Source organism: Pollicipes pollicipes, unplaced genomic scaffold, assembly GCF_011947565.3.
Source record: "Pollicipes pollicipes isolate AB1234 unplaced genomic scaffold, Ppol_2.1 Scaffold_7231;HRSCAF=8579_pilon_pilon_pilon, whole genome shotgun sequence".
NCBI classification, from domain to species: domain Eukaryota; kingdom Metazoa; phylum Arthropoda; class Thecostraca; order Pollicipedomorpha; family Pollicipedidae; genus Pollicipes; species Pollicipes pollicipes.
In genome coordinates, this window is record NW_023597034.1 from 3,705,676 (window position 1) to 3,730,354 (window position 24,679).

The 24,679-nt window shown below is 55.9% G+C and overlaps 2 protein-coding genes across 3 annotated transcripts in view; one reads left to right on the top strand and one right to left on the bottom strand.

Annotated features, from left to right (window-relative positions):
- The window catches only part of LOC119109589 (ADP-ribose glycohydrolase ARH3), a 32,793-nt gene extending 18,305 nt beyond the window's left edge, over nucleotides 1–14,488 (top strand). Inside the window, exons 7-8 of the mRNA XM_037233278.1 lie at nucleotides 3,783–3,873; nucleotides 13,242–14,488. Coding sequence (XP_037089173.1) covers nucleotides 3,783–3,873; nucleotides 13,242–13,351 — 201 coding nt within the window. The 3' untranslated portion in view covers nucleotides 13,352–14,488. The remainder of the gene's footprint in view (nucleotides 1–3,782; nucleotides 3,874–13,241) is intronic.
- Nucleotides 14,489–14,926: 438 nt separating this feature from the next.
- The window catches only part of LOC119110650 (Kv channel-interacting protein 1), a 48,928-nt gene continuing 39,175 nt past the window's right edge, over nucleotides 14,927–24,679 (bottom strand). For both annotated transcript variants that reach the window (XM_037234549.1, XM_037234550.1), the window contains exons 5-6: nucleotides 24,031–24,246; nucleotides 14,927–15,696 (exon numbers count right to left, since the gene is read on the bottom strand). In XM_037234549.1, the coding sequence (XP_037090444.1) occupies nucleotides 15,586–15,696; nucleotides 24,031–24,246 (327 nt within the window). In that variant the 3' untranslated portion in view covers nucleotides 14,927–15,585. The remainder of the gene's footprint in view (nucleotides 15,697–24,030; nucleotides 24,247–24,679) is intronic.

Below are 24,679 nucleotides of genomic sequence, written 5' to 3' on the forward strand. Positions count from 1 at the left end.
ATGGATGTCGTTGTTAGGGCACGGTGGATGTCGCTCTCAGGGCACAGTGGAGCTCGTTCTCAGTGCTTGGTGGATGTTCTCAAGGCGCAGTGAATGTCGTGTCCTGCAGTAGTATGCCCGGCCGTCGCGCGCGCAGTGTGGCCTTGAGACACGGTCGTGCCAGCCTCCGAGTCGTACACAGTGTGGAACTTTTTGGGATCTGTGGGATAGTGCCCAAATATCTTTGCGGCACGGGATGGGGTGGGGGGGGGGGCATGTTTCACTTTTGAAGGTAGGGCTTGAATAGAGATGACCAGGTAGTAGCCGAGTTGTGCTGCTGTATGACAGGCGAAACACCTTTTGAATACGTGAGTTTGCGAACTACCGGTCCAGAGTGCTACAAGCAGCGATGCTGTTGGACAGGATGTCTCACGCAATCATTGTGCTCCTGGTCCCTTACTGCGCCATGCACGTCAAGGTACGGCCGCCTGAGGTACCCATACACGCCAAGACACGGCCGCCTGAGGTACCTGAAAGCTAACGCGCCGTGTTCGAGAGAGTTGAATGAAACTTGCTCTAAGACATTTGGAAAATTGCATCGGACTGTAGTTCTGAGACATTTCAGAACAACAGAACATTGAAGAGACAGCAAGAGCAGAAGTTTTGAAGCAATGGAAGCTCCTGAGGTGTGGTTTGGAGTGGGGCACTTGTAACACCACACCGCTTGAGTTCCGCCCAGCTACCGCTTCTCTTCAGCTCACCCCAGGCTGTTGTAACGCAGTTGTTACGGCACGCTTGTCCGGATGCCAAGATAATAACATTCACGCTCGAGCAGAGATTTGACGCCTTTGGTTGGTTGTTATGGGTGAAAAACTAGTTCAAAGATTGCATTCAAAGTAATTTTTCACTTCAGTCTTTTATATTCGGGACATTGACTCTGTGCGCAAGTGCCCGCCCGGTATGAATTCAATGAGCATGCTTCGAAACCTGAACGTTGTGCTCGTGCAGACTGCGCACACGTGCAGGCGTTCCCCGAGAACTGATCCGACACTGACGGACAGCCGTATCAGTGCGGCCGGAATAGCAAACCGAAAAGAAGGCCGCGGTACGGCTGTACGTCCGGCCATGCAGCCGTTTTCGACGACGGGACGGCGGTCTGACTGCGGCGATCAAGAGCAGACGCGGCTCGGCCGGCGCCGGGACCTCGGACGGAACCACGGGGAGGAGTGTGACGTCATCAGTGTCTGACGTTGCCAGGGTCTGACGTCAGCGGGATTCTCCAGGGCTGCGGGACGGACCGCTTGTCTGCCGCCCCACTCCGTCACCCGTGTACGCAGCGCCGCGAGGCCTAGCACGCGGCGTGTTCATCGCCCTGTCCCGATGACGCGACGCCTGTGTGAACGGCGACAGCGCTGGCCGGCGCAGTCATCCGGAGGTTCCGAGAGCTCGTGCTGTCCGCTCATGACGGCGTGACTGGCCTCGTCACGATGTCTTGCCGAACGCTGTTGAGCTTTTGTACACCGTTTTCGGCGATTTTGCCGACGGTGTAATCGTCTCAGTGTGCGTGGCCCGATCATCCAAGCTGGCTCGATTGTCTCGTGCATGGTTGGATCATCCCAACCTCCTCTACTGTCTTGGTGCGCGTGGTTGGGTACCCAAGCTGGTTCGATTGTCTCGGTGTGCAGGGTTGGATCACCCCAGCTGGTTCGATTGTCTCGGCGTGCGGGGTTGGATCACCCCAGCTGGTTCGATTGTCTCGGCGTGCGTGGTTGGATCACCCCAGCTTTTTCCATTGTCTCGGCGCGCGTGGTTGGATCTTCGCACTGCATTCTGGGATCGCCCCATTGTGCACGGAAATGGTTGGCCTGGCCCGGGGCCGAGGTCTTCTCGCTGGTGTTGCCCGTTACTCTGTCGGCCATCAGGCTGTGTTTCCGGTACATCCGGGGTCGTAGAGAGGGCAGGGGAGAGCGAGGAGAACGTGCCGTGCCGGCGCCGAGCCATTCGGCGGACGCCCACGAGCGAAGGGCCGGGGCGGAGGTTAGCAACTTGGACGGCCAGCAACATGCCTGTGAACTGCGGCGTGGTGAATGTTTGCTGACGCTGCATTCAATTTTAGCTCAGGAACGGCACACTCCATGATAGGACACACGCCGCATCAGACAGCAATACATGGACGCTCCAATCAAACTGCTCATTTCACTCCGAGGGCAAGAGCACTGTCAACGATGATCGCAATCGGCAAGCCACCAGATCAGGGTCAAACTTGTCTGGTGTTCATTGGTGTGGGTGCGTCTCACGTTGACTTACTGTCAATCGTGATTATCTATAATAATTTGTCTCCGCATTCATCGTTTACCTATTCATAATTGCTACTTACTAATAATTTGTAACCCGAACAGAGCGAATTTTTCCGGGTTTAGTATGGGTGCAAGTACGTCAGAGAAACTGTGGGCTTCCAAAACGTGTTCCTCCCCTTTCAGAACTGTTTTCCGACTCAGAACATCAGGAACGCTGTTTTTAAACATCAGTTTTGACGTGGTGCCACTTGGTTATGAATTTAACCTCATGTAATAGAGATTACTTTACCGTGTGCTACCGTGTGCCACTTTTGCACCGCACGTATGCTTGGCAAGCATTAAATAACAAGCAAGACAAGGGGCTGCTTGGAATAGTGCATTGCTGGCTCTCTTCACCATACAATGCCTATCTTCACCGCTGCCATCGGCTCTCCGTGCTTCGACCTGTCCGGGGTACGAGTGCCAGCGGATAAGGGCTCCTGGCCAACCACTGACTAGAATGTAAACCTTTTCGATAGTCGTGGACTGGGGTGTTGCAAAATTTAATGGAGGGCATCGGGCGATAAGAGGCGTTCTCAGCGCATAGTGATTACATCACCGACATGTGCCGACCGCTGGCAGCGCGGCATCCATTGCGCAGGCACGGCCCTTCCGACGGAGGCCATTTGGTGTTGCGTTTAGTGGAAAATGTTACGATCCGTCGATGGTAAGGGAGCCTTGTCGAAGCTAGAGTTGATACCCGACGGACTCTGAAGTGGGGACGCTGGTGATGTCCTGGACGTTGGTGTTCTCATTGGTATCTGGGCTCTGTTTGAAGCCGCCACCGATGATGATGCATCACCGATTCCTCGCCACGGAAGGGATGCACACATATTGCGTGGCAAAATGCCGCAGTTTAAGTCATTTGCAGTCTGCAGACAGCTTTCCCGATTGCAGTGCACTGCCTCAGCAGACATGCCTGGTTCCGACTGGGAACACTTCTAGGATCCCATTGTATCTCTTCAAAGACCTTTCGTATTTTCTGAGGCAAGTGCTTGAAATGGTTCTTCTCCCATACTGACTGCGCTTTTTTTGTTCTGGTGTGGACACATCGTGTTTTCTTTGTTTAGCTTCGGTTCTGGAACAAAGCATTCTCTGGCATTCAACAAGGCAGCAAAGGCCGACTTTCCCAACTCCGGCGGTCTGCGGGGGTCGATTCGACCCGAGCCGCCTGTGGCAGATCTGCTCTCTCCTCATCTAAAGATCCGATCAGATCAGATCTCTCCTGTGCCCCCCCCCCCCCGCCGTCTCAGGAGAGAAGCCTGGTCTGACCTCCCGCAGTCACGGCCGGCCGCCAACGGAACGCAGCGAGATCCGGATCGACACTGTCCGTCACCCGGTCTGCGGTGTCCCGCTGGTGTGGGTCCCCCCCCCCACCCCCCGCCCCCTCGACCCCGACCTCGGTCGCCCGCGGGGTCGGCCGCGCGCCGCCGACGGCTGGCTAATGAGCGGCCCTCTCGTCGGCAGGCGGAGAGTCCATTCGTGCGCACGATCCAGTACGCCATCTCGCTAGGCGGAGACACGGACACCATCGGCTCCATGGCGGGTGCCATCGCCGGTGAGTGTGCCGTCCGAGGCGGGGTGGCAGTCGCGCCGCGCCGGGCCCTCTACAGCCTTTTGAGTCCCGTGCCGTGCGTCTCGTCTCAGGTGCGCTGTGTTGTGTGATCAGTTTCAGCTGTCGCCTTGTCGGTTCGCGCTTCGTTTCAACTTTTTCTGTGGGCCGTGGGCTCCGTTTCAGCCTTTGTGGACCGTGGGCTTTGTTTCAGCTGTGCTCTGTGGGCCGTGAGCTCTGTTTCAGCTGTGCTCTGTGGACCGTGGGTTCCGTTTTAACGTTACTCTGTGGGTCATGGGCTCTATCTCAGCTGTGTTCTATGGGCCATGGACTCCGTTTCAGCTTTGTTCTATTAGCCGTGGGCTCCGTTTCAGCTGTGTTCTATGGGCCGTGGACTCCGTTTCAGCTGTGTTCTATTAGCCGTGGGCTCCGTTTCAGCTGTGCTCTATGAACTGTGGGCTCCGTTTCAGCTGTGTTCTATGAGCTGTGGGCTCCGTTTCAGCTGTGCTCTGTGGGCAGTGAGCTCCGTTTCAGCTCGAGCTCCTGCGTGCGCGCCTGCGCCACTGCTGGCCTCTTGGCCGCCCGTTGTTGGGTGACGCAGCACCGCTGGCACGCTGAGATAGGCCGGCTGTCCCCTGCGTACGGTGGGCAGTCTCACTTGCTGACGGGTGCCGGCCACCGAGTTGACGGTCACCTCGTTAAAGGTCCGGCTGTGCGCAGGCTTCCACAGCTTCCCGTCCGGGTCGGCTCATGTACATTGCACGCACGCTCTACGTACGTGTGGGAGGGGCGGCTCAAGCTTGGACACAGCGCTGCAGTGCCCCCCCCCCCCCCCCCCCCCCCCCCCATCCCCGCCCTGACGGTCCCGCCTCTCACAGAATGTATGTGAAACCAAAACCATCTTGAGCAGCGAGTGCAAGGTGGTGTACAAATGCTTTTCCGTGCAGCGTCGTAAGGTTACGCTGTTTCGAAATTTGAGGTAGCGCTTTCCGTTAACTGATTCTTTCTGCTGCTTTGGAATTTGATGAGAGTCGCTCACATATGTGGCAGTTCTTTAAACACTCGTGACAGAAAATTACGAAACACGCGAGAGCACACAACCATGCGTGTTTTGTGGGCATGCGTACAAGGCTTGGGCGTGCAATACCTGGAAGGCTGCGGCCTACTTTCCTGATGTATACATCACTTATACTGGTGTGTACTGCACTTATACTGATGTATACTGCACTTTTACTGATGCATACTGCACTTTTACTGATGTATACTGCACTTTTCCTGGGGTTTTCTCGTTACGGTGTAAGTCGTGGAAAGTTTTTACCCTCGAATGGCCCATGGGGGAGTGGTAGTGCTGCTTTTTATGACATTATTTTAATCCACAACGTTGCGATCGAAGGTGAAACGCCAAAGCAGCAATGATTTAGCTGACCGAGAGATTTCGGGCTCGGAAACCGGTTCGCGCTGATCAGATTATTCCGCCCATTCCAGGAATTCCGCCCATGCCCGTCCCTATCCTCGCCCTCGCCCTCGCCCTCGCCCTCGCCCTCGCCCTCGCCCTCGCCCTCGCCCCGACCCGCCCCCGCCCCCGTCCCTGCCCTCTCCCCCGCCTCCGCCCGGCCCCGCCCCACCCCGCCGTCCTCTGTGGGGAGGCGGCCAGCCGTGACCGCCTCTGACTGTGGTGCCTGACCTGCCTGGCATCTGCGAGCAGCAGGCCGCGGCGTCTGAGGAGTAACCGGCGGCGGGCGGCCAACCGGCCAACCTCTCCGGTCAGGCCGTCCCGCCATGGCCCAGTGACGCCTGTGTGGACGGTCACCGGCGCGTCGGTCGGCCGGCATGAGTGTGCCCCCCCCCCCCCCCCCTCCCCACCCGAGTCCGACTCCAGTCCCAGCGAGGGGGCCCTGCACCGGCCCGGGGGACATGGCGCAGCTCAGCTGAGATGGAGATCGCGGATCGGCTCGCAGGGCGGCCGGCGCCGTCCGCGTGGCTCCCGCTCGTCACGCCTGCCGACATCGCTGGCGGTTGGACGTCGAGCGCGGCGCACGCGGACGTTCGGCGTCAGGCCGGGGCGTGTGAGCCGAGCGAGCACGTTCGGTGTGAGCACGCCAACTCGGTGGAGGCGCACCGTGTCGGGTGTGGCCGCCCGCTCCTGTCTGTTCGTGGGCGGCAGATGGCGCCGGGCGCAATGGTACTACGGTGTCCTGTCATCGCAAAAGCTCAGCGTCAGCGCGCGGGGATTTCAACGTCCGCTCGATCGTGTCGAAGGCCGCACCGGGCTGGTTTAGGGGGGGGTGGGGTGAGGTGAGGGGGCGTCGTGAGGGTTCCTTGGAGGTTACCTTGCGCAGCCTTGGTTAGCTTGAAGGCCTGAATTAATGCGTGGGAAAGGCGGGTCTGTGCGTTTCGGGACACTGGGGCGCAGCGTGTACCACCGGACAACTGTGTTGCACCATGTGCTGGGCCCAAATCGAGAGAGCGAGAGAACGAGAGCTAGAGCGGGAGCGAGACGCTGATTGCTGTATGAACTTTTTTGGGAAGCGCATCTGCTTATATCACAAACACATTTCATTTTGGGCCCGAGGCCGGATAATGCTTTATGAATGTGTTATGCAGTTTTGGTGAAAAACATGACGGTGGGAACGGAACTACTTAACTTTGTACTGAATCTATTGCGCATGTCGCAATGGTAAATAACGGGTGGCTTTTTCAACTTAAGTTTGAACACTTTACTTGCAAGGTTACCTTGCTGGAATCGATTGCGTTCATTTTTGAGTCGCGCGCACCGCTGCAGCACGAAATGGCGCGTTTAAAATATGGGAAGATATTGGCAATGTGTTTGCATACCGCAGGGAATTGATGGCCTTGAGACCACACAATGGTTAACGGCATGGAACAAAGATCCGAATGATTTCATAAAAAAACAGGTCCTTTCTTCCACCTGGTATCCAACGGGTCGAAGAGTATCCTTGAGTCGGACTAGGGTGCTGGGTGCCCAATAGTAGAAAGTTCATCTTGCCAAACCTTTGTGTTCGTGTGAGTGGGAGGGGCGGGGGGAGGGAGGAGGCGTATCCGTGTCAAAATGACTAAAACTTTGCCATTTATATGCAATGTTCAACTCCTTCGTTCATTTAGCCCACTTCACCTCTAAAGTTCGTGGGACTCACAGCAAAGTGGGGGGATGGGGTTGGCCGCTCCACCGGAATACGAAACCCCCGCTCCTCCGAGAAGTGTGGCCCCAGGAGGAGTTAGGCGCGCTGGGCTCTGGCGGCGCTCTTTCGAATGCTAACCGGCTTATGTAACTAAATGGAACGTGGCCGTCTCCGGCTCTCACCCGGTCGGCGGCACCAGAGCCCGTGAAGCATGCACACTGCGCTGCCGGCTGTCACGACCCGCGCCCTGACGCCCCGCCGACGGGGCCGTGCGCTGCCGGCCGTCACGACCCGCGCCCTGACGCCCCGCCGACTGGGCCGTGCGCTGCCGGCCGTCACGACCCACGCCCTGACGCCCCGCCGACGGGGCCGTGCGCTGCCAGCCGTCACGACCCGCACCCTGACGCCCCGCCGACGGGGCCGTGCGCTGCCGGCCGTCACGACCCACGCCCTGACGCCCCGCCGACGGGGCCGTGCGCTGCCAGCCGTCACGACCCGCACCCTGACGCCCCGCCGACGGGGCCGTGCGCTGCCAGCCGTCACGACCCGCGCCCTGACGCCCCGCCGACTGGGCCGCATTCCCGGCGGCCCCAGCTGGTCGATCGCTTTGCCAGTCGATCTCATTTTAACGCCGCATGTTTTCCGTGATTCAGCGGCAGAAACGTCCGATGTTGTGTGCAGGCACATCTAGCATGATCACCCTCACCTCCGGTCACCCTGCGTAGCGCGATCTTTTTTCCGACAAGAAAATTCTAGCACTTCTATACTAGAAGCACTACTGGAGAAAATTCTAACACTTTCATCTAGCACGTTTCTTTTTTCGACGAAGTGTCACTTGGGAACTGTTTTATTTGCGCAGCGAGACATCTGCGTAATTTTTTCCAAATGCAATTATGATCTGCGCTTGGGTAATCACGTGGTAATATTATCCCAAATTTCACGGACAGGTGGCTGATGACTTTCTGATAGAAATGAAAGTGTGTTTTTCAGTAGGTTCTAAAGGAGAGAGGATTGGGCGGTTGATCTTAAATATCCGCCCATAGTGAAGAACTTTTGCAGCGTCTTGCAAGGACCTGCAAACATTGCAGTAGCAGTTTGTGTTTTGACTTTGCCAAGCTGGAATTGAAATGTTTGCAATTTCCCGGTCGTAAAAGGCCTGTAATTCGGACTGATTACACCGGCCGTCTATCCTGTAATTGAGTTGCTATCCAATTCGCCACATGCACTTGGAAAGTTGTTAGCCTGTGCTCGCTATTCCGAAGTAAATAGAACCAGCTTAGATCACGCCCAACCCATTTTTGCGACGACGGTGCTCGGCATCGTTACTCTGTCTGACATATGCTTCTGTGTTGCTCTGTCAGGTTTTATTAGATAGCTCATAGCGTATACTTAGGCCTAGCTGCTACTGCATAACTTATGCACCGGAGAAGCCAAGTCGTCATTTATTTACGGCGCGTGTAGAACATGGTTTCGCCTGTTGACATTGTCAATATGTTTTTCTTCCAAGCTGATATCCGGCTGCTGTCAAAGAACTCGACGAGCAATCCCAGCGTGGTCTGAAACACACGAGCCGGCTCACTGCTGTCCGACTGACCGTCCTATTCAGGGGGAATATGCTTCCCCAGCTGACATTCGGTGCCAACTGCGACCATTGAAAGCTTGTCTGCTGATCGTGCCGGTGTTATCTGATTCTTTAAAAGCTCGCCGCCGCACGAGACCGGCGGCGGCCGGTCTCCGGCACGAGCCGCACGCTGCCGGACGGAGCTGGTCGGCGGCCGGTCTCCGGTCTCCGGTCGGATCGTCGGGCTCCCACAGGCGCGTCAGATGAGCGCCGCTGCCGGGCGGCGGCCGGTCTCCGGTCTCCGGTCTCCGGCCGGATCGCCGGGGTTCCCACAGGCGCGTCAGATGAGCGCCGCTGCCGGACGGGGCCGGGCGGCGGCCGGTCTCCGGTCTCCGGTCTCCGGTCGGATCGCCGGGGCTCCCAGAGGCGCGTCAGACGAGCGCCGCTGCCGGTCGGGGCCGGGCGGCGGCTGGTCTCGGGTCGGATCGGCGTGGCTATCAGAGCTGCGCCGGCCCGGGTCGGTCCTGATCCGGCGCTGATGGAAGGCCAGCCCCCGCCACCAGACGGCACGGGCGCCGCCAGAGCCGGCTGCGACGGATGAGCAACACAGACGGACCGGCTCGATGCCACTGGCTTTGTATGTAAATGCTGGAATGGAGCAGTACAATCCCCACCGGCTGCGGTTCCGGTTCGAAAGCGACGACTGATGGAAGCTGGCCGGGCGACATCGCGATACTTTTTGTCGCTCGCTCTTACATGCCTTTCAAACAATTTTCTTCTCCAACTTGTATTTCTTTCGATATTAGCTTGGTCTTTAGACACTCCTGCCTTTCTCAAGCACTAAGTCACCAAGTCGGACACAACACGGTACCGTTTATCGACGGCGACAGACGTCGTTAACGTTTCCCGCATTTGAACGCTTTGGGTCAATTGCTGCCATAGCAATTACGTGAGATGGCTTCTCTGACGTTAATAGACGGGCAGCGCAGTCGGTAACCGTGATGAATAGAACAGTAATCAGTGCTCGTCGCGACGGTGAGAGCGGCGCTGAATAATCCACCAGCCGTGAGTGAGCTGTCGCGGAGATCATGAATATATGATTGCTGGGTGGCCGGCCTGCAAACGAGGAACTCAACGATAAAACTGCAAACAACGCGGTCGTAACATGTTAAGCACCGGACTTATGCTGGAGCCGTGAGCAGCACTGCTCGCCTCCGAGTTCACGAACGTAACCGAAGTAGGGGTCACGCCTGCGAACGCGGAGCCGACTCATCGGCTTCACTTGCGAACAGCCGCTGAAGGCTGCTCCGTCCATCCACAGTGGGCGCAGCAGTTGGATGAGGCGGTCGTTTTCTCCCCCCTCCCCCTCCGCCCCCCCCCCCCCATGCTGTTCAGTATTTACGAGACTCCTGTTGCTCGCCCGTTGTGGGTTTTTAGTCCCGTGCAGCGCGAACACGGTGATAGTTTATCGCGTCTGTGTTGGGAGCTCGGCCTGGACATTATCCGTGTGTTGTCATTTGTCCACTTCACCGTCCAGTTGTCTGTCAGACAGCTGGAGGGTGTCATCCGAGCACTCTCCGTGTGCTGCCATCTGTCCACTCACAGTTGTCTGTCAGACAGCGGAATTGTTAAATTTGAGGAATATGGCAAAAACTGTCCGCAGTGAATGCGCGGTATTGATAGTGATTCTCTTTCAACGTTCTCACGACGTGTCACTAGCCAGACATGTGACATTCTAGTGTCATATACTTTCCAGGATATACATGACACATTCTCTTGTCAGTTCTAGTGTACATGACTCCAGAAAGTACTCCTGGCCAATACGTTTTCCAAATCATACTTAAGTCTGTTCATTTCGTTAGATTTAAGAGCAAAACGCTGGTCAGAGCTGTTAACAGTACTGTTTGCTTCAAGTTTGGCGGTGACTGAGCCTGTTGGCGGCCGGCCAATCAGTTTAAACAGCCCGTCGAATTCGCCGTAGGCGTGGCGCCGAGGCTCTGGCGCTGCTTACGGCAGAATTAAGTTATTTTATCGCGAGGCCAAAGTCGCCAAGTTTTCCGCGGATTAGATTGCGTTGGATAACATATCGCCATTGAGACGGGCTTTTTAAAGCTCGCATGCCACTGATCACAAGACCAAATTTGTCGCAAAGTGTTCTGAACAAATAGTTGCGCTGCAATTGGATTAACCCAATGCAAATTTCGCCAAAGGAACTATTTCGAGGCTGAAGATGTAGGGGTTCGATGCAAAAATGCTCTCAACATAGCCATTTCAGTTGAAAAATCCAAGTTGTTTGATAAGACTGGGATCAAGATTACCACCTTTGTGGTCCGTGTGCCACACGCCTGATCTAGTTGCCTCTCACGTTTAAAGTTAATTTTTGGCTGTGTCACATGGGGCAATCGGTCTTCAGCTCTGCGCCGGAGCTGAGCACCAACCCCCATAGGGTGTACATATGCCCTGTCTGGCCACGTGTGCCTCCCGGTTAGCCACGCTGGCCCTCCGTAGCCAGCCTCGTGCGTTTCGTGTTGAACCGGCCGCTCCCCGGGGTCACCGGGGTCCCCGGGGTCCCCACTGCCGGGCCGCCCCTGCGAGCGCCGAAGACCGGCCGCTCCCCGGGGTCACCACTGCCCAGCCGCCCCTGCGAGCACCAAAGACCGGCCGCTCCCCGGGGTCCCCACTGCCGGGCCGCCCCTGCGAGCACTCAAGACCGGCCGCTCCCCGGGGTCACCACTGCCCAGCCGCCCCTGCGAGCACCAAAGACCGGCCGCTTCCCGGGGGTCACCACTGCCCAGCCGCCCCTGCGGCCTCCGGACACCGGCCGCTCCCCGGGGGTCCCCGCTGCCGGGCCGCCCCTGCGAGCGCCGAAGACCGGCCGCTCCCCGGGGTCACCACTGCCCAGCCGCCTCTGCGAGCACCGAAGACCGGCCGTTCCCCGGGGGTCACTACCGCCCAGCCGCCCCTGCGGCCTCCGGACACCGGCCGCTCCCCGGGGGTCCCCGCTGCCGGGCCGCCCCTGCGAGCGCCGAAGACCGGCAGCTCCCCGGAGTCACCTCTGCGTGATTATATATACAATATATAATATGCTGCGATATTATATATATATATATATATATATAAATTAACTATACATGTGACCTCCAGACACCAGCCGCTTCACGGGGGTCACCACTGCCCGGCCGCCCCGTGACCTACAGACACCAGCTGCTTTCCGGTGTCACTACTGCCGGGCCGCCCCCGCGCCCTCCGAAAACTGGCCGTGTATGGCCGCCGCTGAGCCGCACTGACGCCGCTTTCAGCCTCAGGACGGTGCCGGTCAGTACCGACAGCCCCAGGACGATGCCGGTCAGTACCGACGGCCCCAGGGCGGTGCCGGTCAGGTGCCGGTCAGTGCCGACAGCCCCAGGGCGGTGCCGGTCAGTACCGACAGCCCCAGGACAGTGCGGGTCAGTACCGACAGCCCCAGGGCGGTGCCGGTCGGTACCGACAGCCTCAGGGCAGTGCCGGTCAGTACCGGCAGACTGCTCCCGGCCTGCGGACCGGGCTACAGTGCCGCGGCTGGGCCCGACCGTCGCTGGGGACTGACTGGGGGCCGGTAACGGGTGACGATGCCGAGTGCGGGCCGAGGTCGTCAGCCGGGTGGGGAGATGGACTGATGAGTATAACTGACAGTCGGCGGGAGTTTGGCGAGCACCGACGCAGTAGGCTGTCGGATCCAAGCCGAATCGAATGCTGTCGAAAGTTCTCTAATTACGAAACGAGATCGTGTACGAGAGACTGGTGAGTGATTGATTCGTAATGACACGGGCGCTGACGACGACGGCGGCCGGTCTTCCGACCTCGCCGCTACCCGCCGAGCTCGACCGCTGTCTCCGGCGGCGGGTCGTGCCGCGGCCGCGGGGGGCGCTCGTCGGCCGCTGTCTCCGGCGGCGGGTCGGGCCGCGGCCGCGAGGGGCGCTCGTCGGCCGCTGTCTCCGGCGGCGGGTCGTGCCGCGGCCGCGAGGGGCGCCCGTCGGCCGCTGTCTCCGGCGGCGGGTCGGGCCGCGGCCGCGGGGGGCGGTCGTCGGCCGCCGTCTCCGGCGGCGGGTCGGGCCGCGGCCGCGGGAGGCGTCCGTCGGCCGCTGTTTCCTCCGGCGATGACGCGCCCCTGCGCCGGCCGCCGCCCGGGTATTGGCTGCGCCATACGCCATATCGCCGCCAGCGGGCTCCGCCGAACGCCTCGATTATGCGGCCTCTGATCCGTTGCGTGACCGGGAACCGCCGCCGCCGGCGCCGCGGGGTCGCCTCGGCTGGGGAGCCCGGGCCCGCCGCTGGGGAACGCCCAGTGGCACTGTCTGGCTGGGCGCCCCGTCCTGCGGGCTGTGGGGATCGGCTCAGCTGCGGCCGCACCACGGCGTGTCCCGCTCCGATGGGTATCCGTCGTGCTGACCCTGCCTTCTCCGTTCCAGTTGAGGCGGTTGACCCGTGGGTGCTGGTGCCCCTGCCCCGTTTCTTTTTCGTACATGGACGTGCTACGGTGTGGAGGAAATCTCGATGTCTCGTTTGTTCCACAGCAGTGTACCTCAGCTTTTAGGCGATGCTGTAGATGTAGTAGATGTAGATGATGGATGTAGAGGTTGCCCTCTGCGTGGCCAGCCTCGGTGTCCAGTCGTTGACGCCCCCTCTGCCGACAGGGGCGTACCACGGCATGGAAGCGGTGCCGGCGCCGCTGCTCCAGTACTGCGAGAAGGCGGACGAGGCACTCGCTCAGGCCGATGCGCTGTTTGAGCTGCTGGAGCGCTAGCGGCTCGCCGAGGCGTCCCTCCGGCCTGTGACGTTGTCTGGTCACGGCCGGAGCCCGCGTCGTGAGGCGCCCCTGAGGTCGCTGGGAGCTCCGCTGCGGCGCGGGGCGCGCGTGAGCAGGAGATGACAGCAGGCGCTGACTGGCCACCAGGCTGAAGCCAGGCGCTGGAGTGTTCAGGCCACCCCGGGTGATAATTTGTGTACGCCGCGCGTGTAGGTGGGTGGTTCGAAGGCTCGAACTTATGCACCTGTGCCAGTGGCAGGGTCACTTCGCGGATGCTGCTCGTGTTGTATTCTGATCTGTTTGTGCGGGCATTCGTAAGGTTCGGAATTGTCCGATGTTGCCGTTGGTTATCTTACGAGCTTGCCATTGTCCTGACGCGATGCCAGTTTAATATTCCTTTTCGGCGGGTCGCTAAGCTTTTTGCGGTAAGCTCTTTGCAGTCGACTCACCATGATCAGACATCCTTTTCCTGTACCGATGGCCTTCAAGCACATATGGCTTCCCAAGTCAAATATCTTTTACAGCGGCATGTTTCAAGGTGACAATAAATGAACGATGCATGGTGAACAATGTCCCGCTGCCTCAATGTCTCGCTGTCCTATCTGCCTCCACGATTCCATGGCAAGAATTTGCATGATTAAACAGTTAATCAGGGTCATTGCTTCTCTCCATCATTAGCATGCATGCCCCAGTGTCGCAAGGTCGCTCGCAGACACAAGTACACGATGTGGCTTAATACGAGCATGCATTAGGACGCGATTAAGAGAATGCCACGGTTCGTGTATGACTGTCACGAACGCGGTCTTTAGAAAAGCTAACACGCCAACAACGCCAGTGAGGCCGCTAACAAGCGTGCACACACCGAAATGGTGCGTCACAAGTCACCGGGCCGTCACACTTGGGTTCTTCGGGGTCGATCCACGCACGTCACCAGACCAGGATCAGCCGAGGGGCCGACACGCCCAGCACACTGCTACCGCTCGCTGTCCAGCGTTGCTCAAACATCGCTCCGATACGAAACACTCTAAAATTTATACCGGCGCCGGCCGACTGATCGATAGCATTTCTATTCGTGCCGCCGCCGCAATCACTCGCACGCTGAAGAGCGCTGTCGCCGCCGCTCGGTGGCGGGCCGGGCCGGCGGCGTGCCTCGTCCCACGGTGCCGTCCGCGGCGAGCCCCGGGCCGGCGGCACGCCTCGCCCCACGCTGCCGTCCGCGGCGGGCCGGGCCGGCAGCATGCCTCGCCCCACGCTGCCGTCCGCGGCGGGCCCCGGGCCGGCGGCATGCCTCGCCCCACGCTGCCGTCCGCGGCGGGCCCGGGCCGGCGGCGGCCCCGGCGCCAGCGGCGCGCGGTCGCCGGCTGTCCATCAGTGGTTCGGCGGCGCCGGGCGGGCGGAGTCCCCGCGGGACCGCCGGACCTGTCGCCATCCTCGGCCCGGCTCCGGCCCGGCCAATCCGACCCCGCAGGCCGTAAACCGGCTGAGCCGGGGCTGAGACCGGGGCCAGGGCCGGGACCGGGGCGGGGGTCTGAGCCAGGGCCGGGCCCGGGGCCAGGGCCGGAGCCGGGGCCGGAGCCGGAGTCGGAGCCGGAGCCAGGGCTAGGGCAGGGGCCAGGGCCGGAGCCGGAGTCGATGCTGGGCCGAAAGCAGCTCGCTGGGCTCGTCGGCCCGTGCCTCCGACCGTTCTTTGCCGCCCGGCGGCCGGAACCCGAGCCGGCCCGGCGGCCATTAGTGTTTTGCCGGGGGCGGGTCGTCGCCGCCTGCGGACCATCTGCGGCTGCCGCGGACGCTCACGCGCCCGGCACGCACAGCGACGCACGCCACTGAGTGCAGAATTCGCGTCCGGTGATCGTACATAGCACGGCCGGGGTCCGGGCGTTACCCGCCCAGCCGGGCTGAGGCCGACCGTAGACGCGAACACACCCTCTCTTGAAGAGTTCGGTCCCCCAAGCCGCCACTGCCGTGCTGATCGCGGCTCCAGTGTTCGGTCTGATGCTGGTTGTTGACTGCTGTGTGCTGATCGCTGTGGTCCAGGTGGCCACAGGTGTTCTGTCTAACCATACCACTGGACGGCGTGGCCGGTGACAGAGCCGAGTAAGATTCAGCCGCGTGCCCTGTACCGGCCGGCCGGCTGACCCATCCCTGGCGACTGGCACTCATAGCATGGTGGTGAGCTGTGAGAGCGAGAGCAGCACCGTCTGGTCACGTGACCCAGCCCCGACAACCGGCACTCATAGCACGGTGGTGAGCTGTGAGAGCGAATGCAGTACCGTCTGGTCGGACGAGCAGAAGTCGAGGAACTCGTCCAGGGTCACCACGCCGTCCCGGTTCGTGTCCATCCTCTGCAACAGACAATGGCGGGCTGGTGATACGCAGCACGTGGGCCACGTGCCATGCCGCGGAGGACGCCGGGGATACTCCGCACCAGCCGTGTCAGATGGCGCTCTAACGCAAGCAGGATCGCTGCCATCTCCTGCTGTTTTGATAACAGCGCTCGCTGCATGAGGCAGCGCGGTGTTTTGTTGGCGTCGCCTTGATTAAAATGCGCGGCGGCCAGCGTTCGCGGCTGGCGTGCCGATAAGAAGATAGATACGCTGCAAAATAGTCCGTAATTGGCCCCGCAAGTGGAGCGTAAAATGCTCCACGGAAAGGTCCGCATACGACCTGGATAGCTTGCCGTTATAGCGTGCGGGGCTGATCCGAATTCACTATTGCGCATAGACGAGCAACACACTGGAAACTCAACCCATTGCCGACCAATGCACATGCTCCTTGATCGTTACGAATCTTTTCTGGGAATTCATTCCACGCATGCCGATAGACATTCATTGCTGCTCTGATATTGATGGCGAGGCCCTTTGATCTGGCACAGTTACGTGAAGTTCAGATACGCGTGCATAAAAGCAACGCGTGCCTCGCCCGAAGGAACGTAATGGCAATGCTGAAACCGCGGTGCCTGGTTAAATAAACGTCTGTGATCGCAGCCCGAGCGAGCGTATCGTATAGACCCACATTATTCCTCAGCCCCCGCTGCCGTTTTTAGTTTAACTCAGCATGCATGGAGTATGCTCATATATCGTGGCTTGGACCAACTTAGATGTGTGAGCTAACGACCGAGGCTTTGAGTATCGACCATCCCCGGAGATTGCAGCCGTTCCTTTGGTGAGCGGCACCATATATGTCCCCAACAGCTTTCAAGGACTCCATCGCCGTGGCTATCCGGAGCGGCAACTGTTTCCGATATCGGCCCACTGAATCAACAGCGGCAGTCGATAAGGGAGGGCAACACGTAAGCGATCCCAGCCGAAAGCGCTCGCCTTCTGCATAACCCACGGGCACTTAACGCCCGTGACGGCGCGGCGGGGCGCGCCGGCGGGCGGCGTGCAAGGGCGGGCGATCGTTCCCAGCGGGAGGCTTGGACCTCTTTAACACCCAGTATAGCACCCTCCCTCCGATTTACGCCAGAGCCCCTCAGATTGCGGCTGGTCTTGCCGAAGTTGGACTAGCGCCCTCCCAGTCTAAGCCATGACCGTGACACATTCGAGGAAAAAGAGGAGGCAAGGAAGACAGCACGAATAAATGAATGCCGTTTTCAATAAGTGTGCTAAAAGGTTTTTCATTTCTATCAATTTACATTCAAGGAAAAAAAGTACCTTTGCTGAAAATGTTCAGATTTAGGGGTGGTTCAGTTGCGGCGGTCTTTTGACGCCCAAAAAGCAAAAGTAAAGTGAAAAAGATGACCACAAGATTTAACATTCCAATTTTTCCCAAAAGGCAAAATAAAGCGAGACAACAAAATACGGCGAAAATTAGCGTTTTTGGGGAAGGTGCGCCCTCGGTTAATCGACTGGGTTGTGAGCCCCAACTGACCTCGAGCGCCTGCACCTCCAGCCGCTATGATGGTGCCGCGCGCGCGGTCGCAGTGGTGTCGGGGCGCACTGGGCGGCTGCACCTCCAGCCGCCACAGTGGTGCCGCGCGCGCGGTCGCAGTGGTGTCGGGGCGCACTGGGCGGCTGCACCTCCAGCCGCCACAGTGGTGCCGCGCGCGCGGTCGCAGTGGTGTCGGGGCGCACTGGGCGGCTGCACCTCCAGCCGCCACAGTGGTGCCGCGCGCGCGGTCGCAGTGGTGTCGGGGCGCACTGGGCGGCTGCACCTCCAGCCGCCACAGTGGTGCCGCGCGCGCGGTCGCAGTGTTGTCGGGACGCGCCCGGGCGGCTGCACCTCCAGCCGCTATAATGGTGCCGCGCGCGCGGTCGCAGTGGTGCCGGGGCGCGCTCGGGCGGCGGCGTCACGGCTGACCACGGCCGGGCGCGCCATAAATGAACGCATCCCGCGGCCAACCCGAGCGTCGGCCTCCCGTGCCGGCGGTAATTGCGAGGGAAATGGCGCTCATGGCTCTGTTTGGTCGGCCGCTGCTCTCGTTAGCGCTGACAGCGCTGGTCGATCACCGCATAGACGCCTGCGGCACCGTACTAATGCTGACGACCTGAGTGCGCTATCGCGTTAGATGCGTGTTGGCAAATTTGACAGTCAGATGCGCTGATAATGTCATGTGCCCGTGATGAGACGTTGTTTCTTGTGGCACCATAGTAGAAAACAAACGGGACTAAGCAAAAGGTACTGAAGGTCGAGTGTCCCGACAATTATAAACGTCGCGGATGGAATAATTGGTCGATACTACATCCTCAGCTGGTGTGTTGGTGTGTACACGCTTACATTGTACGTGATAACACACCGGACGCGGACGATAGTCTGAGCAATTATGCCATCCGTGATGGTAATACCTCGTCTTCAACCTTCCGTAAAACTGTAACTATAAAGCTCGTTGCTGGGCTAAGGAGCGCGTGCCATGTCCGTCGCGTGTGGCAATGGTTCGGCCGTCCAGGACGTGCGCGGACCAATATTCGTCATTGAGCATGAGGAACGCAGCTGTGGCTTTCACAATTTAAGAGGTTCGTTGTGCGATGATTATTTGTTGCCCAATTTATTTAACAAAGGCGACCAATAACCGGCAAGATTTACCGGATTGGAAAAGATTGCATCGGCTTCCTTCCGAAAATGCAATGCAACCTTATGCATACATTTTGGCTGTAAATAAGTCAGAGCAATGCATATCAGAGCTACCCCATTATTCACGCCATCCGTTATATTAGTAAATAGCATCTTACCGCACGCAGTTTTCGATGCTTGTCGAAGAAAATCAATAGCTATACTCCATCATAGCTATTGTTTAGTGCTACAGGTTGAACCACCTGCATTCATTATCACGTTGAGAGAACAGTACGCATTCTACGTATCCGACGGTTCAATATTACAGCAATATACCTCAATAACACGGAAGTAAAAAAAGCTTGTTTCCATCGGAACGTTAGATGATGTAAACCATGCTCGACTGCGCTTTAGTGGTGGACAGATTAACGGCGTTTTAGGGATGGACAGGGTTTTGTCAACTGATCCTGCAGATATTACACTTAAGCTTACCAGGCATGTCGGAATTTAAGTTCTTTCTGATAAAGCCCTTTTTAGGGAAAACATCTTGCTGCCATTGGACATTCATTACCTTGGTCCACCGCCTTATTTTTTGAGGAACTAGCTCATTTTGTTCTGGAATACACGCAAAATCTCTCTCAGACATCAAGCAAGGCCCGTTTTGTACCGGATACAATCGAGAGTCAAAAAAGCTTTAAAAAACGCGTAAGGTGAAAACAGTGGAAGAGAACGCGCATGACAGGGAGCGATCAGGCCTCTGCGAGTCGGGGAGTACCTTCCTCTTAGCTCTGGCCACACGCATGGTTTTCTGCTAACACCAGCTGAGACAGGCGACAGGTGAGCACTAAGCCTGTCGTTGCATTTCATTCGATGTTGGGTGAGGTAAATGACATTTTTAAAGCATCACGCCCTCACTTGGTGTCACCTTTGAGCACCCGTGCGGGTTTTGATGGGATGAATTTCGGGAACGGGACACCTCAACGGATAGCTCGTACGCTTATCCAATTTCTGCTTCCAGTAAAAGATCCAGTTCTGTCCTACTATCTGACGTCTTCTCGTGATATGCTAATATTAAGGATTGCGATTACGATGGGTTCTCTTCATTCAATGAGATAAAGTAAGCAGGTGAGATGAAAACAAGAGACCCTTAACTCCATTTTACGCAGGCAGCTATGCCTGAAATTTATTCAGGAAATCAGTACAGCTTCTCTCAGAGATCACGCCACGCATTGGGATGATGTGGGGCAGTGTTCCAATATAGGTGTTGGATATATAGCCACCCCCTTAAGAGCGACCCCCGGGATCGAAGGCGCCAGCACTTTTTGAAACTCTTTTAAGCCTATAGATAAGACAGCAGTACTAGCCTTATTCTTCGTAGAAAGGCAAAGAGAATGGAGATATGGATTCGTCATTTTTTGGCAATATGCTTTTATCGAAACGAATAGCGGAAGCAAATCCAAAATTGCCTTGCAGATGATCCTACTCGATTTTCAGGTTTTTTAACAGCGAGCCACAGTTTTCACAGGTCACGAACACACAGGGGATTAAACAAGGATCAACTGCCAGTCATTCATTACCAGGGTACAGTGCATATCTATATAAGAATCAGAATACGCGAAAACACGTGTACATGCAAGTAATTTCAAGTAAACAGGCATCACCCATAACGCATCAATTGTTCATGCAAACCATTTCAATTAAACAGGCATCACGCATCAGTCATCAATCATCATTCATCTATGTAGACGATTTTAAGCTAGCACACATCACACATCAAGGCACTTATCACGTTTGTATGGTCGGCCATGATGAGCCCTGTAAGTTAAGGCCTGGTCGCCGACTTTTACAAGAATAGATTTACTTATTTTCCTGCCTGTCTGGTCCTGTGCTCTGTGAAGGACTTTGAGCTCTAAAAGGGGAATAGGGTTCATACCTCCCTGGATTTCAGCCCGAGCGTATGTTGTCAAAAAATGGTCACCGAAAGGGGTATTTCCTGTTCTGTTTTTAGCGTCCCGCGAACGTTCATTATATCTTAAACGAATAGGGCTCATGGACTCACCAACATGGACCATGTCTCTCCTTGTTTTTCACCCAATTTACACCCAATGTCGTAAACCAGGTTTTTTGCTTGCAAAGCCCTTGAAACCCAGACTTGCACAAATGACATCTATTGCCAACAGGATATTTGGGCTTCGAGATAGAAGATTTCACCGGGGACTGTGTTAGCTTATTGGCGCCCTTCTAAGCTATGCGTACGCGCAGTTTTGATTTTCTAACGATCCATTTAATTTTCCAGAGCAAGTGCTCATCTATGTAAGGTAATGTTAAGAATCCATCGCCCGTCTCTTGACATCCAACCCCCGCGCGCTCTAAGTTTTTTTGATCTCTTCCGACATTCTACCTTTAAGTCGCGGATAATATCCATTGCCAAGTGTTGCTATTCGTTTCCATGAAGGTATGCTGCCGAAAAATAAACCCATCCATATTGATATTCCATTGTTTTGTCTCCGAGGATTAAGGCTGTTACCAATGTCTTATCTACGTGCACAATGTCCCTTGCAAATGCGCCCAACAACTCTCTTGAACTTGACAGTTTAAAACGTCCGAAGGCCTTTTAAAGCATAAAAACTGGCCATGAAGCAGGAAAATAAGGTCCCGACGCTTAAGTGGTCATCCGAACAAAAAACGCCCAATATGGCAATGAAGAAAGGGATTCTGAAAGGGATTTAAAAGGGATTCCTGCCACCTGATATGATATGCTGTTGGGTGTAATCCTGGTTAGGCTCCTCATAATTGTGGTGAAGCCAAAGGCAGATGTGCAAACTATTTTGGGATGATGGCCGGTTGTGGAGTCTGGGAGATGCGGGATTCAGTTAATTAATATCAAACAAGTGCTTAATTAAACCATTAAAAAAATGTGATCTTGAGCAAGGTTCAAGAACACAAATAGTGGCGTTTGACCCTCGGTCCCGTATCGCTGCATCTACACCAATGTCCGCCGCTGTCTGACCTATCTCGGATCGGTGAAAAATGCAGGAAATTATGGCGGTGGAAAACGCATTTTTGATATTGCGTTGAAATGCGTGCGTGTTATAACAGCTGCCACTTTTCCCCAAATTGTTGTACTCCGCTCTTAAATTGCATTTCCTCGCGTTTTCTGGCTTCTGTGTCTGTTATTGAAGGCGGCATATACAAACAAAAGGAAAAATTGTCCCCTCGGAAATAAGTGGGCGGAATCTCGTGATTTTTGGGGGGCGTGGGGGTAGTCCTTCCACTATCAAGGGGTCCTTTGAAAACCCTAAGCCCCCTCCCTCACCAGGGCTCTGACTGCGCCTGTGTTGTTTTGTGAGCAAAATCATCCTGAAACATGTGGCTAAATACAAGCGGCCACCAGTGTTTTCTTGCATCATCTCTGCGGAAACATTGAGCCTTTTGTGTGCCAAACGCGGCCAATGTGTCCGGTCAGAAACTCATGCATCCAAGCACAGTTCATGGATTAAGCAGGTCTGCAGACGACCATTGATCCTGGGGCCCAGCTGAAGCGCGTGGCCAGACAGACCGGGCAGTCTCTGTATGCAGGGGCGGCGTGCACTGCCAGCCCCGGCTGCCCATCAGATGCATCAATGATCCCCAGCTGCCAACACGCCGGACAGCGAGTCAGACTGTTCGCCGACTCGCAGGCTTCCCCGAAGACGTCAAGAACTTCGCGTGGCGCTACAAGACAGCTGGTGAGTCTTGGACTCATATCGGAGTCCATTAGTCTTGGCATCCCTTTATCAGCCGGCTGCTCGGAACTGGGATTAAGGGAGCCCGAAAGAGCGCCAATCGTGCTTAAAGCGCTGGCAGTCCTCAGTTAATTCATTGAGCCACTATTGTAAGCTCCATACAGATGCGTCCGAGCTGGCGGCAGACATTTCGCTAAGCTCAAGAACAATTAGTGAACGTAGCCTTACGCAATATTTTGAACTTTTGGGACTGTTGGGCATTGCAGTTGTATAAGAAGGCGACAATTCAATAAAGACGGCTACTACAGTTGTTGAGAGAGGGCCAGAATCGCCCCAGCTATCTGTCAGGACAACAGTATCGCCCAACACCCAGCGACGTGATGGAAACCAGAAGAGCTGGCATGAAACCCGTCCTACCCCTCGTATGCGTCATCTATCAAAACAAAATTAGCCACTGAACTTTACTTTTGAACTTTGCTTTTCACAATCGAAAAGTTAGGCCCAGAAATGCGCTCCGGTGTCTGCGATCTTTGAGCGAGCTTTTTACTCAAACAACGTCGGTCGCATGGTTCATTGAAGCCTTGGCTATGTTGAATAAAGGATGAGCTTCTAGAGAAAGCACCTGTTATTTGACATATGGGAAAACTCCGGGCTTATTGGAATATCCGGAATTTGAGGGTAGTAGACAATGAATTTGATTGGTTTCTTTTGTTGGCCTGGCCTTTTTGATTGGCCTGGTAGATTCCAAGTTCAAAGAGCTGTCATGTTCTTGGACGACAGGTGCCGCGTTTGTCCCTTTACGCATACACATATTATCAGATTTCCCTGCCGTTATTTCTCAACCCCAAAATATATCAGGTGGTGACATCATCCTGTCATCAAGTCATCAAGAAATGCGGGCATACAACGGCAATATGTTCCACTAGATGCTGCTTCACCATTCTGCGACACAAATTGTTTGGCAGCTGGTACGTGCCATAGCGGGTCCATTTTTGCCTGGCACGGTAACGTCATGGAAAATCACGTAATGGTACCATTCGTCTATTCGTTAGCTGTTACCCTCGGTAGTAAATATATGAATGGAAGTATCCAACCTCTGGGGCATATTTCAAAAGCGTGCTCGAGGTGAAACCAGTGCATCATGGTCGAAACATAACAATAATATCAATTTTAATTACTTCCGAGTCCAAATTACGGTGTCAACGCCTTGTTACAGCACTACGCCTCTTTCCTGCAGCCGCAACCACCGTGGTCATGACAACCTCCGCGCGCATCTCTGCTGGCGCGTATAAAAGAACGTTTGTGATAGGCTCAGCGGGCTACAAGGGTCTGTTACCACGGAGCGCACTGGCTAAAGTTTAAACTAGTGCGCCATATAGGTCATGTGACACTCCAATTCCCAAATCCAAAGTGCGCCTCGAGGAGAGATACTGTGATAAACATCACAGTGCAGAAATTAAAGCCGTAGTACAACGTTGCATCGAGTTCGCGGGATAATAGTTTCATTTTGGAATATCTTTCTATCTCACCGGAACGTTTCCAGCTTTCGTAGCATTTATTATGCAAATATTGTAACACTTTAATGGATTGCAAACATTCCAGAGCACACACGCCAGACACAGGAAGGCAAATTAAATGCATTACTTTCAAAATGGTGAGCAGGAAGTCAAATGAGATTGACTCCAGAAGTACGGCCACTTCAAATAGAAATTCCAAGCTATTCAGAGTGATTTCGAGAAAGCTAATTACTGACATTAAAAAAACGGATTAAAATGAATTACTGACGAGTCGTGCACGTTTGAGGGAAAACAGTGAGGGAAAACACAAAAAGGTGGAATGCTCCATTTAAGAGACTGTGGCCTATGCCCAATAAAACCTAATCCCGTCATCCTTCTGTAAATAGACTCTGCATATCTCTGGCTGCAAGGCTGCAAAGGATGGCGGCATCGTCAAGAGCCTCACTTGAAAGACGTGGTCCACCTTGGTGGAGACGACCGAGTCGTCCTGAAGCATGCCCAGCGTAACGCCTCCCAGCAGGGCGTAGATACTGATGAACACTGACGTCATCTCTCCGCGGGTGATCCTGCCGTCGTTGTTGATGTCGTACAGGCGGAACATCCAGCGCAGCTTCTCTTCTACCGTGCCCCGGCATAGTCGGGATAACCACTTCAGAAACTCCTACGGGACACGACAACAATAGTGACTTCACGTCTCTCCGCGTTTCATCACCCCCCCCCCCCTCTCTCTCTCTCTCTCTCTCTCTCTCTCTCTCTCTCTCTCTCTCTCTCTCTCTCTCTCTCTCTCTCTCTCTCTCTCTCTCTCTCTCTCTCTCTCTCTCTCTCTCTCTCTCTTCTCTCTCTCTCTCTCTCTCTCTCTCTCTCTCTCTCTCTCTCTCTCTCTCTCTCTCTCTCTCTCTCTCTCTCTCTCTCTCTCTCTCTCTCTCTTTCTCTCTCTTCACTCGGGCATGAATAGCCACTTTCTCCGACGTGATATAACATTTAAACGGCTTTTATTTCAGTCTGTTTTTACCCCGAGCTCTCGGAAGACGCACACATTGCTTGGGTTTGACTATCTCATTATGAGTGTGTACTTTAAATTATGCCCCCAAAGC